We start from the raw sequence: 15,196 nt of genomic DNA on the forward strand, positions 1-15,196 counted from the left end.
CAGGAAGGAATTGCTCATCCAGAAATCTGGGCCAGGAGCAGGGCCCAAAGTGGGTCTGAGGTCCCTGGATGGGTAGGGGGTGGAGACCGAGGCGGGAGGGGCTGGGAAGGGCGCTCGCCCGTTCTGGAACCTCTCCTCTATCTTGCCTTCCAACGGCCAGGCCTGCATTTGATCAGAAGCCACAGAGAGTTTCATCCCCACTGAGAGGTTTTAATGACGGAAACCATTTTCAGGTTGGAAAGGGGGATGGAAACAGCGCTAATGGCTTTTTAAAGGTTCTAGGGGGAAAAAAGAGTTCAGGCAGTTTCTGGAAAGAAGGAGAAAACACACAAAGAAAAAGGGAATAAAGCTCTCAGCGCTGAGGGAGGGGCTTCCGGGACTCTCCCTCCAACTTGAGACAGCCTGTTCACCTCTGCCTGGGGCTGCTCAAGTGTCCCCAGGTGAGCCCACCACTTTCAGAATGGCCAGACCCTCGACTGGCTCCTCGGCCCGAGCGGCTATCTGGAAGCCGGGTCCCCAGCTGTGGGCTTCCAGCCCTTTCGAGCAGTTCTGATGCGTCCTTCGCCGACTTGGCTCAGGGGCGAAGTTGGACCCACACTCTCCAGCTCTGTGTCGTAAAATAGCAGCAGATCTTTCCGGCTCTCTGAGACCCTGACTCACAGAGCCTCCAGCCTGCGGCGATCATAGCGGTAGCTCAGTGAAGACCTATTCTGTTCCCCCCACCCCCATGCGGTGGGGGCTCCGTAACCCCATCACCGACCTCAGACCGCCCTGCAGGGGGACCGCCCTGCCCTCTCCAGCCGCGACCTGCTGCTCACTGCTGTCTGGACCGAATCAAGCCACTCTCTCCAGCGCTCATCTCTTACATGGAAGGTGAGCGGCATCCTGATTCACCTGAAGCTGAAGGGTTCCTGGGACACGGGATCTTCAGTGCTAAAACCAGGAAAGTCTTAGACAAACCAGAACTTGCTAGCTGGTTAAGACCAAGTCTGGGAACTTCCATATGGTCCAGCGGCTAAGACTCCATGCTCCCAGTGCGGGGGGCCCAGGTTCAATCCCTGGTCAGGGAACGAGCTCCCACATGCTGCAACTAAAGATTCTGAACAGCTCGAAGGGGCTGGAAGCTCTGCTGCTGTGAAGACAGAGGATCCCGTGCACTGCACCAAAGACCCAGGGCAACCAAATAAATTAATATTAAAAAAAAAAAAAAGACCAGGCTGGACTAGGAGATCTGATTCTAAGGAGGGAAACTCCCAAGCTCATCCACGTTCCACCTGTGCCCGTAGGACGGATCCATTCACTGAGGGGAAAGCTTTCTCCTCCACCAGCCTCTCTGCCTGGCGTGCCCTCCACGGCTGCACATCTGTCCCGGGGAATGTCTCCCCAGTCTGCCCCTGGAAAGGGCTTACCGGAGGAGAAAATCCAGGATTTGGTCCAAAGGAGGTGAAGGAACGTTTCTGACTCACTGGGTCACAGGCAGCTTCCCCAAGAGGGCATTAACCGAGAGAGACTCAGGTCTTACCCCTTCAGGTGACTTTAGCCAAGGTCACGCCAAATGGGATGACACCCTTTGCCCTGGGCCCAAGTCTAGGCTCTGGGTCCCACCTTCTCGGCTAACCTTGAGGGTAGACTCACCTCCAGGAGGCAGACTGAGATTCAGCGTCAGGTCGGTGTAAAATGAGAGTGTTGGAGGCCACCTGGCCAGCTTCGTGGCAACCCCTGGTGGTTTCAAGGACCCATGCAGAGCTGCAAAATCCATCCATCTCAAGCAAATTCCATTCAACCATACCGTCAATGCCTTCCAGGCTCCAGGTTCTGTAGGTTTGGTGAAGCCAATGAAGGGGGACTCCCCAGCGTGTCTAGTGGGTGAGGGCAAGTTTAAACAGATGGATGGATGCAAGGCAGAGGGAGGAGGGCTGAGGACCTGAGACCTACCTGGAGCTTTTTAGAAACTCCTAAGCCCCGGCCCAGAAACCTACTCGAATCTTCATTTGAACCAGATCCCCAGGGGATTCTCCAGCACATTCAGGGTGGAGCCCAGTACCCCAGGACCTTCTCAGGGTCTCCTGTAGAGGATCCCATCCCAAGATAGGACCTAGGTGTGGACAGGCCCTTTCTTTCCTGTCCACAGCTGCATTCTCAGACCTGCCAGCTGCAACAAAGCTGCCCCCAGCAGCCAGTCCATTTCTGACTGCATGGGGAAGCGTGTGTGTGTGTGTGTGCGTGCGTGTGTGCATGTGTGGTGGGGTGGTGAGTGCAGCCATCCAAGCCCCATGGAGGGAAAGTTAGACGTGATGAGGGCGTCTGGGTGGGGGGCTGGGGAAGCAGCTGGGGCTGGAGGGAAAGTCAGACGTGATGAGGGCGGCTGGGTGGGGGGCTGGGGAGGCAGCTGGGGCTGGCCCAGCAGGTGCACTCCGGGGCCACTGGACCGAACCGACAGATCTGGGCTGCCCATGGGCTCCCACCAGGCTCCATAAACTGCACAGGTGTGCGGGAGGGTCACGTGCCTCCAGCCGCACCGCACCCTTTATCGGAGAGCAGTGTCTCCTTAGCAAGCAGCCCAGCAGCACGCAAGGCCACCAGGCCTCGGGGCGTCTCTATTGTCTCTGCCTCAGAGCCCTGCAGAGATGAGCTGCATCCTGAAATTGTGCCTTAGGGTCACAGGGCCGGGACACTTAAACTCGGGGAGGGAGCAGGTGCTGGAGGGAGGGAGAAGCAAGGTCTGGGCCTCGGGGAGTGTGCAGCCAATCAGAGAAGCATGACAGGCGCAGGAACAGTGAAACTTCGTTGCTTTCTGCTGGAGATCTTCCCAGCAAGCATCATGGACAGCTGCGCAGGCACCCACCTAATAGGATTGTGGGGGGCGTGCTTAACCTACTTGTAAGAACGAACTATGTCCAGGCTCCTTAGAAGCTCCGTTTCTATGCAATCAATGGTTACACAAATGAAAGGCTCTCTCATCTCTTCATTAAAGCAGAGCCTCAAAGGACCAATCGCTACCTGAATCTTTTCCATTAGCCTGGAATGAGGTACTGTCTACATGCACGAAGACCCCCGCGTGACCAAATGCTTTTAAAACAGGGTAGATTGCCAGAGTCCGGTTCCGACAAGCCTTCTTATCCCGCTACTGAATTTTGGCAAGAGATGTGAGGCCACACGCCCCTTTCTTCCCTCCATCCCACCGTCCCCTCCTCCTCTCTGGGTCCAGGGCCTGATCAAGGGGGCTCCCACGGTCAGACTGGGTTTGGGCTCGATCATCCAGTGGCTGGAAGCCACGGGGAGGTTTTAAATCAAGAGAGCCAGAGCCTCACTGCGATAAGGCCACTCTGGCAGCAGGGAGGGGACTGGGGCAGGGTGAGATGGCAAGAATGAGGACGGAAGTGGAGCGGGTCCAGGCGGAGCAGAATCCGCAGGGTGGAGGGAAGGCGCTGACCGCGGGTCACCTGTCCTGCGAGTGCCCGTCCCCTGAAAGAAGATGAGAGGAAAAGGGAAATGTCACCCACATTTGCTTCGTAGGGAAGTCCTGCAGCACCCCCCCCTTCCCTGGCCTTTTCATCCATGCGGCCACACAATGCCAATAGGGCTTGCTATTTCGGCTTAGAGCAGCATCTTAAAAGTAGAAATAAGGTAATGTAGAAGGAGCCGCTTCTAAACAGAGCGCCCCAGGTAGAGTGTGCAGAGGCAGAAAGCCATAAAAGGCCCAGAGGCCCTCATACCGTCTCTGTGAAAGCAGGCAGGCTGCGCCCTCACATTAAAGCGTGCCCAGCCGCACCTCCCTGGAGACAGCCCGGGAGAGGTGGGAGCGCGCTCACACAGAGGCCTGTCCACGGAGGCTCACAGCAGCTGTATTTGTCATGGCCAGAGAGCGGCCCAGGCACGCATCAACAGGTCAGCGGATAGATCGGAGGGGGTGTATCTGCCACGGAGGCCGCTCGGTCTTGAAAAGGGACAGGCTAGTGATCAAGGCCGCGTGCGGGAATCTCGGGAATGACGAGTGAAAGGGACCCAACAGGAAGCAGCGCATGTTCTAAGGTGCAATTTATACGAATCCCTGGGGAGCGTGAGCCTGGCGCACAGCGGTAGAGAGTGGGCCGGTGGTTGCCTGGGGTTAGGGGCAGAGCAGGGGCACAAGGAAGCTTTGGGGCGATACGCTTCCTATCTTGACTGCGGCAGTGGCTTCGGCGGTGTGCATACATGGCGTGGTGTGTGTGCTCAATCACTTCAGTCCTATCCGACCCTTCGCGACCCTGTGGACTGTAGCCCACCAAACTCCACTGTCCCTGGGACTCTCCAGGCAAGAACACTGCAGTGGGTTGCCATTTCCTTCTCCAGCGGATCTTCCTGACCCAGGGGGCTGAACCCTGGTCTCCTACGTTGCGGGCAGATTCTTGACCATCTGAACCACCGGGGATGTTCAATACTTTATTGTAAGATAGACTCTGTCTTAGTTGGTTTTGACCAATGGTAGGCTGATGATAGTGTCCTAAGCACATTTAAGACAAGGCTAAGCTATGATATCCAGTGGGTTAGGTGTACTAAATGCATTTTTAGCTTGATATTTCCAACTTTTGATGGGTTTATCAGGATGTGACCTCATTGTAAGTCGAGGAAGATCTCTATTGCCCTGTCTCCTTCCATGCTATGCACTCAACACTGCAAACACAGTAGACGCTTAAGAGTTTATTTCAACATTTTAATCCATTAATGGCGTAGGGGAAGATCTGACAAGCGCCAGGCTCTTCTCTAAGCGCATATGCATTTCATTAATTTAGGTTTCAGGTCTCAGCAAAAGTCACTTACTGGGTCATCTGATTCACCAACAATACGGGAAGAGTAACTCTGAATTCTGCAGCCTGTTTCCTCAAAGCCCCGCCCTTTGCTCCCAAGCCCATGATCTCCAGTCTGGGAGAATCTAGAACTCTTCCCAGCGGAGAGACAATGTTAGGAAAGGAAGGATGATCGGAGGTTGTAAAGTCACGGAGTGTGGAGAATGTGACTACAAAGGGCTCTGCAATTAAGGGGCCGCTGCAAGGTGGGAGAAGGGAATTTGGGAAAATAAAAGACCATCCCATTTCTCCTGGCAGGGAGGAAGCAGATGGCTCTTATTACCTGGAGAGGCGAGGCTCAGAATAGAAAGCACACTGAAGAACAGCGGAGGCAAATTCCAGTCCCCAGGAGCTCAAATTAATTTGCTGGGGAAGGAAGATCCGAGAAGCAGTGTGGGGAGGGACCGGAGCTTCCAAAGACCTCTCTTGGGTCTTGGCATCCATCAGACTTGGTTTTGAATCATAGCACCCACCTACTCCCTCTGTGACCTCTTCACAGTCCCTCTTCTCTGGATGACTCAGTTTCCTCATCTGTACAATGGGGACAATATTATTGCTATATAATACATACAAGAGCTGGTTTTAGACACTGCATTATTACAGGGTGGTGTCAAGGATCCAAGGAGATATGGTATCACAATGCCGCTCACTGTAGACCTCTGTAAATATCAGCTCCTCCCAAAGGCTACAATGTCATAAGGCAGGTATAGTAACACTCATTTATGAGCTGGAGAAACCAAAGCTCGAAGAAGCCAAAGAACTTTATCCAGCTTCATGCAGCTAGTCAGGTGCAGAGCCCAGACCAGAACTGAGGGCACCTAGCTCCTGGCTCTGGTAACTTCTGCCACCCTCATTCATACAGCGGCTGTTCCCGGAGAACCTGCCACGTGGCCAGGCTCACCTTTAAGGAGCTTATCAGCTTCCCTGGGAAGGAAGACGAATGGGTACCAATGTAGCAGGCTATGGACAGGGCAGGTGCTTCAGGCAGACACAGCCCTGGGGAGGTGCAGAGGGGGACTCCGTCTGTACCAGGCATGGGCAGTCAGGGCAGCCTGCCTGGCAGAGGCAGCACCTGAATGTGAAGCCTAAGGGCCACTGGGTACCTAGTAATTCTGGTCTGTTGGGCTCTCAAGCCACATCAGCTCTGAGTTAAGCCCTTGAATTATCCCACATCATCTTCTCAACTGTCTGACGGAGAGGGGTCATGAACGGGGAAAGCGAGACTCGACTGCCAGGCTTTGAAAGAGGGCTGGAGGCTTGTCGTGGGAACAAGAAAGGAAGAGTGGCCCGAGCTGGGGAACAGGCTGGACAAAGAGCCGCAGATGCAGGAAGACGTCCTTGGCGTCTCTGTGCTCCTGCCCAGGCCCCGAGCCCTAAGCTCAGCGTGGGGCGTAGTGCACAGCCGGTGTGAATACCCGCGCTCAACATGGATTGCCTACGGCCTTGGCCCTGGACCTACGGTAGCCCCAGTAGCCAGGCTGCGCCTGGCCTCGCCTGAGCCCCGGGTGGCCGTAGGGACAGCCAGTGGGGCCCTGGCTTTCAAACACTCAGTTACTCGCCCTTCAGAACCACTGTCGGTGTTGGTAAACTCCAGCTGCTAAAGGGTATTACCCTGAACTCGCCAGAAACCTTTGCCGTTATTAATGGTTTATTGATTGCAGCCCACGGCTGATGAGAGTAGGTCTCCTCACCCCCAGGCCCCTCGGGGCCTGCTATCTGCGGAAGGCCTTCCAGCCGGCATGCAGATCAATGCCACTCAAATCTGGAGAAAAAGGGGGTCTCCCGGCCACTTAACCCACTTTAGGACGGCAACACTGACGGCACAGGCTCAGAGGAGGCGCTGAGAAGAGGCGGATCGGCCCAGATCACGGCTGAGTGGGAGCTGCTGAATCTGCAGACGGGAACACCCATCTGCCTTCACGCGGGGGAGGGGATGGCGGGACAGCATGGTTTGCAGCAGAGAGAGACTCACGCCTCGGCTTTCTGGAAGGTCTCGCCGTCCGCTCGCTTTGCAGCTGTTGTCTGAGTGCCGACCACGATGCCAAGCACGGGCCAAGGCCCCGGGACACACTGGCAAGCCAGCTGGACACAGACCTGGCCTTCGTGGATTCTTACTGTGTGTGGTGGGGGAGGAGGCTGTTTGTGAGTCATTAATGGAAGTCAGTAAGTTACAATGGAGACAAGGACTGCTAAGGAGGAGTGTCCAGAGGCCTGATGTACGAGTTAGCTATTGCTACGCAACCAGCAGCCCCACGTTGGGATGGTTTACTGCACCAGCCATGCATTCTTGCTCAGGAGGCCAAGGGTTGGCCAGGTTTATTCCCGAGCGTGGCCTTGCCTGGACCGACTGAGGAAGTGGGGCCTCCCTCCACTTACTCTCAGCCTCCATCGAGGCTTGTCCTCAGGACAGAGGCAGAGGATGGAGAGAGAGGAGGGTAGGTGGAGAGCGAGAGACAGAGATCATTCTTTTGAAACTTAAACTTGGAATTTGCACGCCATCACTTTCACCACTATTAGCTGAAGCAAGTCATAGGGCCAAGAATGGGGAAATAGATTCCTCCTCTAGGTAGGAGGACTTCCCTGGTGGCTCAGGTGCAAGTAAAGAATCCGCCTGCAATGTGGGAGACCTGGGCTCCATCCCTGGGTTGGGAAGATCCCCTGGAGGAGGGCATGGCAGCCCACTCCAGTCAGTATTCTTGCCTGGAGAAACCCATGGACAGAGGAGCCTGGTGGGCTTCAGTGAAGAAGACTCCACTTCTAGGTGGGAAGAGCTACGAAGGCATTTTGCAAGATACAGGGAGGCTGTTAATCCAGGCTGTCAAAGTAATCAATGCTCCATAGCCACCTAGTCCCGGTGGTCGTGTTCTAAGTAACTGTGTAACTTGAGGGTTGTAGCCGGAGGAAGAAGACGCAGCATTCGCAGGGAAACAGACTGTTGCAATCAAAAGTGCTAACTCAGAAAAGAAACTTGGCGCAACGCACCGTGTTACCGATAATGGATCCTGGATGGGATTTTTGAAATGGAAAAGAGGCATTAGTGGAAAGACTGGTGCAATTTGGGTAGAGTCTGGAGTTGAATAAATAATGACGCATTAATGTCGGTTCTTAGTCTGACAACGGTCCTGTGATCGTGTGAGAGTTAACAAAGGGGGACACGTGAGGGGTGTCAGGGGACTCTGTTCTCTGGGCAACCTTTCTGTAAACCTAAAATAATTCCAAAATCGAAAGTCTGTTTTTTAAAAAGGAGCTTGGCACGTGGGAGGAATGGAAGCAACTCTGCTGTCACTGGAGGAAGGGGGCGCTGAGGTGTGGCGGGAACCAACTCTGCTGAGCCTTGTTGGCCCAGATAAGAATCCTGCTCTTCAGCTGCGGAGCAGAAAGAAGCCTTTGAAGGACTTTAGGTAGGGAACCGCCATTAATCCCATTTGCATTTGAAAAGATCTGGGTTCTACCTGGAGAAGGATCAAGAGGGAGGGTAGCATGGCAGAGAAGCTGGTTAACTGTTCCTCCTGTATTCCAGGTGAGAGACTTGTTGACTGTGGAGGTACAGGGAAGAGAATGCTTTAGGAAACGTCTAAGAGGTAGACCAGCCAGGACTTAGTCGCTGACTGTGTCTGGGGGAGCAGAGAAATGGGAGATTCCAAGGATGGTGGCTGGAGTATCGCTTGGATCCCTGGTGGAAGGCAGGACCACTCACAGAGCTAGGGGGACTCGGCAGAAGGAACATCCAAGGATGCAGAAATAGTCCCCAGGCAAGAAGCTGCCGCCTCCATAAAGCGCCAGTCCAGACGTCCCCAGCGCAGTCTGCTTCACGACCTGTGTGCACCGTGGCTGCCCCAGCGCGCCCCCCACCCCCGTGTCCCGGTCACAGCAACGCGCCTGCTGCGTGGCCGCTGCCTGTGTGCTCCCACCCGTGTGTCAGCCGGGCCCTTATTACTTTGTTACATCGCTTGGGTAGCTGCCAGCTCCACGTGTCCCTGGAGGCTGCGTCTTCACAGAGATGTCACCTGTGCACCCGTCACCTGCGCCTCGAGTTGCCTCTATAACAGGCACCCATGAGCATCAGCCAGACGTGTCACTCCAGGTGACTGTCACTCCGCAGCCCTGCCTGGCAGAGAGGCTTTTTATTTGTTTCCAGGCTAGCTGAGTTACAAACAGAGAAAACAGTTCCCAGAGGAAAACAGTTCCCCGCTGTTTCCGCTGCCACCACGCTCTTTTCTTCCGAGACGGGAGACAGCACCTTCCCCACCGAGCTTCCCTGATGAAAAGCTCCCCATTCTTGAAGTCCTGTCATGACAAGTCCGGTAGACCAGGTTTCAGCCTCTGTGTATTCTCTGGAAATGAAGATGTTTGCTTATGCTAAAGTGAGCTGGGCGGCGGGCAGCCAGGAGCCATGGTTAGATGGGTTGGCTTCCTTTGTGAGACCCCTGGATGGGGAGAGAGGCTGGGAGCCCAGGGGTATGTGTGTGTGCACGCGCGCACGCGCGTGTGTGTGTGTGTGTGTGTGTGGGCACAGAGGTGCGGCTGGGGGACTGTGAGTCACAGGCAAAGGGGCTGGAAGACAAAGGTGGGGGTGGGGACAGCTGAAGAGAGAGGGGAAAGGCTGGCCCCGAGGTGCGACTGCTCTGAAGTCGCAGGTGTAAGAGAGACGGGCTGAGCGGAGAGCGACCTGAGTTGGCGTGGGGCTGGGTCGACCTGAGTTGGCACGGGGCTGGTTCGACCTGAGTTGGCGCGGGGCTGGGTGTGAAGGCGGAACTGAAGGACACGCCTTGGCGCCAGCAGGGCTGGGACAGGTGTGCAGGCTTCGGAGCCTCCGCCCACCCTTAGCCACCGCCCTCTCCCCCGCCAGGCCTCTGGTAGGACCGCAGGGCTGGCGTTATGGGTAGGGCCCTGTGCTTGGCACTTCCTGGGGTTCCCTGAGCGTCGGCTTCTTCTTGGAGCTTTCCGCGGCTGCATGAGAACCCCCAAGAAGTGAGCGCAGAGACCTTCCTTCTGTCGTGGCCAGAACAGGCCCCTTGTTGGGCGCTCCATGAGGCCCAGAGAAGCCGAACACGCTCGAGGATGCTCGGGTTTCCCCGTCGCGGCTGCATAGCATCTGAGCTCCAGGTCAAAGCTCCTGCCCTTCCGAGCATCCAGATCTCACTTGCCAGAAGCCTCTCTCCCCGACAGGCATCACAGCATCTGGGAACCATGGGCAGTGGTCCCCCGACCACCTTAATGCAGTGTTCCTGCTTCCAGAGGTCTGGAGGTCACATCGTCACATGTAACTTCACTGCAGGCCACCCCTTCACCCGCCGGAGCCTAGGGCGCAGGGCCTGGGTGCGGTCGGTGTTCCGTGAAGTCGCTCCCGCTCCCAGCACGGCGCGTGGGTGCGCGCTGGTGGGGCCAGGAGCGTTGCTGAGAGAATGCTGGACGGTGGGGCTCTGGGGGTTGGTCTCCTAGCTGCTGTGACTTCCGGCCCTGGACGATGGGTCCCCATTCTGCTCCTCTGTGCCCCCCGCAGGCTGCCCGAGGTCCGCGTCTCCGACAACGGCCCCTACGAGTGCCACGTGGGCATCTACGACCGTGCCACGAGGGAGAAGGTGGTCCTGGCCTCGGGCAACATCTTCCTGAACGTCATGGGTGAGTGCGGGGCTGCAGGCCCTGGTGTCGCCGTGTGTGCCCGTGCGCCTGTACCCATGTGCTTACCCAGGCATGCAGAGGGGCTGGCCTGGGAACCGCCTGCCCAGACGCCCGCCATACTGGCAGGAGACCCGCTTCTCGCCTCGGCTTGCCCTTGAGAGCAGGAGGCCGGCCGTGCCCAGGATTGACCTGTGGCCTCTCAGGAACCCCTTCTTCCAGCACTGACACCCGGGCCTCAGGGAGGCGGGGCTCAGCCTCACCCCTGGAGCCCCGTGGACTCGCACTTTGGCGGGCGAGAATTTTACCGGGGGGCCCCCCATGCACCCGGACTCGGAGCTTTGAAGAGGCTCTGATACACTGATTAGGATGAAAGAGGACCCGAAAGGGCTCTGGGGCTTCCCGGGAGGCAGCAGCCTGCAGCGGCCTCTGGGCCTCAGTCTCCCCTTCTGTAAGATGGGAGTGAGATGCAGACCAAGTGGGACATTCATGGGCCTCCCAGCTCCAGGCTCTGCGACCTGCTGAGGTCCCAGGGAGGAGACGCTGAGCTGTGTGGACACCTTTCCCAGGTGGAAGCCAGGAGCCGTGCTCCGGGAAACCCTGTGAGCAGTACGGGTGGGCCCTCCCCAGTGGGATGAGACTCCAGGAGCCTCTGGGGCAGGGGAGGGGGTTGAGACAGCATCTCAGGGAGGCTGCACACTCTCTGCAGAGAGAATGGCCCCTCCATGTGCTTCCTGAGGCCTTTCCCAGAACACAGACATGTCGGAGGACAAGTTAGAAAGCGTGCTAGACTGGATGTCAGTGTTGCTGGTTTTCCACCCTGCGTCTGTGCCTCCATCTCTCCATCTGTAAAATGGGGACAAGCATATTGGTGCCTGTCTCTGGTTGGTGTGCCCCCATACCAGCCTCGGTTTCCCAGCTTATAAAACACAGCTTTTCCCAAGTGATCTCAGAGGCCCCTGCTGGCACTTGCGGTCTTACCAGGCACACTGTTGAGTTCTGGGTCAGCCTTGCGGCCAGGATTCCAGGCATGTGGTCTTGACTCCAGACTGTGTGTTCCCTGCTCTCCTTATCCGATGATATATATCAGGGAAACAAGGCTTGCTGTTCTCGGGCCAGCAGTGAAAGCACAGAGGCCCCGTGGAAAGTCACTGCTTCTGGGGAAATGGAAAACCTCCAAAGGCCTGGCCTCCAGAGGGACACGGAATCCCGCAGAGCGGCAGACTGCATGTTCTGGCTTCTGGGGGTCGGGCCGTGCTGGGAGGGGCTACGCCAGGGACGTCTCCCCTCTTGCCGTCCTCCACCCATGGAACAGCTCCTGCGCACTTCAGTAAGAAATGTTCTCAGCGTCTGGCCCCGAGCTGGTCACATCAAGGGAGCCAGTGGGGGACAAAACTCTTCGTCCCATCGAGGGGCTCCCAGTCTGACAAGGGCCATGTCCTCCATTGTTTACTCATCAGATATTTGTTGGGAACCTACTCTGTGCCAGGTGATGGCCACACGCTTCCAGGAGGAAGCATCCTTGTCCTTGGGGAATGTGAATCTGTGCACGCTGTGTAGGCGCTAAGTCGCTGCACGAGACGAGTCGAAAGCATAAGCATAGACAGGTGAGCGGGATGACCCTGGGCTCATTCCCAGTCGCTCAGCGTCTGACCCTTTAAACCCCCTGGACTGTATCCACCAGGCCCCTCCGTCCACGGGGTTTCCCAGGTAAGAGTCCCAGAGTGGGTTGTCATTTCCTTCTCCTGAGGAGCTTCCTGACCCAGGGATCAAACGTGCATCTCCCGCACTGCAGGCGTATTCTTTACCACTGAGCCACAGGGGACACTTACGAGATGACTGTGGACAGTGGTGAATATTGAGAAGAAAGTCACGCAGGGCTATGGGACCAAGAGTCACTACCAGTGGAGTGGCTAGTTTAGAAGGGGGCTCGGGGAAGGCTCCTGGGGGCCATGCGCTTAGGTGCTTCCCAGACCTTGCGTCACTCAGACCTCACAGTCAACCCGAGGTGGGGACTCACTACCCCTATTTTGCAGACAGGTATGGATAGGCACAAGAGAGCTAGCAACTTGCTTGAAGGCACACAGCAAGGATCACGACGCCTTCCTGTGAGATCAGGCCACTTTGTGCTGGGGTCGGAACCCAGGCCTCTTGACTCCCAGGCCAGCTGGGTTGCACAGATGGAGGCAGTGTAGACAGTCCAGCTGAGGCAGTGTAGACAGATGGAGGCAATGTAGACAGATGGAGGCAGTGTAGACAGATGGAGGAGGTGTAGACGGTCCAGCTGAGGCAGTGTAGACAGATGGAGGCAGTGTAGACAGATGGAGGCAGTGTAGACGGTCCGGCCGAGGCAGTGTAGACGGTCCAGGAGGCGCATGGTCTCACCAGCTCACTGAAGGATCCTGAGCCGGTTCCTGCCCCCATGGGCTTGGTGCCCTTCTTCACAGTGAGGAAGTGGAGGGAGGTAGCCCTACGCCTCCCCCCCAGCTCCCGCAGAGGCAGAGAGGTCTCGGGGCCCGGCCCGGGGTGCCCAGCTGGCCCGGCGGTGTGCTCCCAGCAGGCCCTGGGCGGGGGCTCTGAGCCTCTGGGCCCCTCCCAGGGCAGGTGGCGGTCAAAGCAGGGATGGGCAGACAGCTCGTGGGACCCCAGTTACCGAGCAGGAGGCTGAGCTCCAGGAGGGGCCAGAGAGGGGCAGGCAAGAGACACCACCCTCCCCAGAGCCCCATGAAGGCTCTGACCCCTGGACGTTCAGGGCATCCCAGGCGGGGCTCGCCCTGGAATAGCCGCCTCCCCCGTCTCGGCCTGTCCTCTGACTGTCCTCGTGCTCAGAGACCACCGTGCTTGTCACCAGTCTTTCCAGCCCCGTTACCCCCGAAGGGTCAGGTTCACCGGTGCCTGCCGTGCCCACAGGACTGGAAACCTTGTCCCACCCTGGCACGCACCTGGCAGTGGGTGGCCCTCCTACTTCAGGCGCGTTTTCTTACGGAACCCTAGGGACAGCCCTGGGAGCCGGGAGATGTTGTGAGCTCTGTTATAAGAGGAGACCGAGGCTTAGGGAGGGGAGATGATTTATCTAGGGTTGTAGCAGCCATCTGAGGCTGAAGCCCACGGTCTAAACTAGCGGTTCTCAAACCTGAATGAACGTCAGAAGCGCCTGGAGGGCTTATGAAGATACAGCCCCTGATTCAGCAGACCTGGGTAGAGCCTGGGAATCTGCATTTCTTACAGGTTCCCTGATGATGTAGGTCCCAGGACCACATTCCAGGACTGCTGGCCTAAACCTCTAAGTCTTCCAAAAATACTCTCTCTGTAATGTCTCTGCTGGTATCATTATCTCTACATGTATCAGCAGCTACTCTTATTTGTAGGCAAATATATTTCTCCTTCCTCCTTCTGACTCTCACCTCCCCCAAGACACGGGAGAATGCTGCATCCCTCCCACATACAAAATAAGGACACGTGGGTTTTGATCTGAATCCCAGATCCACCAGGTGACCTTGGATTCATTAGCCTCCCTGGGCCTCAGTCTCTCCATCTGTAAAATGGGGGTAAGGATGCCTCCTTCCTAGGGTGATTGTGAGGTTTAAATCAGAAAAGGTTTGCAAACACCTAGCCCAGCATGCAGAGAAGGTGATGGCACCCCACTCCAGTACTCTTGCCTGGAAAATCCCACGGACGGAGGAGCCTGGTGGGCTGCAGTCCATGGGGTCGCTAAGAGTCAGACATGACTGAGCGACCTCACTTTCACTTTTCACTCTCATGCATTAGAGAAGGAAATGGCAACCCACTCCAGTGTTCTTGCCTGGAGAATCTCAGGGGCGGGGGAGCCTCATGGGCTGCCGTCTATGGGGTCGCAGAGTCGGACACGACCGAAGCGACTCAGCAGCAGCAGCAGCAGCAGCCCAGCATGAGGTGGCCAGCAGGCTCAGTAGGTCTGATTTCACTGTCTTTATGCACACCGTCTTGGCCTGCCTACTCTCAGGCATGGATGTGGCTGCTTCCTCCTGGCCCCTGGTTTCAGCCCTGGCACAGAGAAGTCTCGTCCACCATTTCTTATTCCAAGGAGCCTTAAGCCAGTCTGAGAAGTGAACGCTCACAGCTTTGTACACCGTGGTCCTTGGAAAGGGGGTCCAGGTCCTGGGAATCAGGGTGGCCCCACTCTGTCTATCCGTTCTCCTATAGGCCCGCCCGTCCTGGGAGGAGCCAGGAGACTTCCCAGCTTTGAAGAGGACATCCACATCTCACCCTTGACCAGTTTGTCCCAGTTCCATGGTACTTCCGGTGGAGCCTTTCACCTGATTCTCGCAACAGTCCCTAAGGGACAGGGTTGCTAGCATCCCCAATTCCCAGTCAAGACGACTGAGGCTCAGGGAAAGACCCCACTGGTGGCTGCCCCAGCCCCGGAGCAGCTCAGCTTCTGAGGCTCACCAAGGTCCAGACTGGTGAGGGAAAGGCTGGAGAGGCCGAGGCGCTGAGTACAAGGCCGTTTCCTGCGTGTCATCTCCCGTGACCCAGCGGCCGCCTCAGACCACGAGGCAGAGCCTGCATCGTGGACCCAGGTGTGGAGAAGCAAGTGGCTTGCTTGGCCAGGACTGCGAGGATTAAATGACCTAATCCAGAGTGTAGAAGGTTCTGGGCCCCGACGCAGTCTGAGTGTTCCGTAAACAGCACCTCTCTGCCAACTGCGGTATATAAAAGAGACAGACGACAGCCCTCCCACTGCAGGGTGCAGGGAGCTAGGTTCAGTATCT

At 56.8% G+C, this 15,196-nt stretch overlaps 1 protein-coding gene across 1 annotated transcript in view; it reads left to right on the forward strand.

Moving 5' to 3' along the window:
* Positions 1-15,196, forward strand: part of IGSF21 (immunoglobin superfamily member 21) — a 276,364-nt gene that overhangs the window by 221,792 nt on the left and 39,376 nt on the right. The window contains exon 4 of the mRNA XM_018054731.1: positions 10,330-10,448. Coding sequence (XP_017910220.1) covers positions 10,330-10,448 — 119 coding nt within the window. The remainder of the gene's footprint in view (positions 1-10,329; positions 10,449-15,196) is intronic.

The sequence above is a fragment of the Capra hircus genome, chromosome 2 (assembly GCF_001704415.2).
Source record: "Capra hircus breed San Clemente chromosome 2, ASM170441v1, whole genome shotgun sequence".
Classification (NCBI taxonomy): domain Eukaryota; kingdom Metazoa; phylum Chordata; class Mammalia; order Artiodactyla; family Bovidae; genus Capra; species Capra hircus.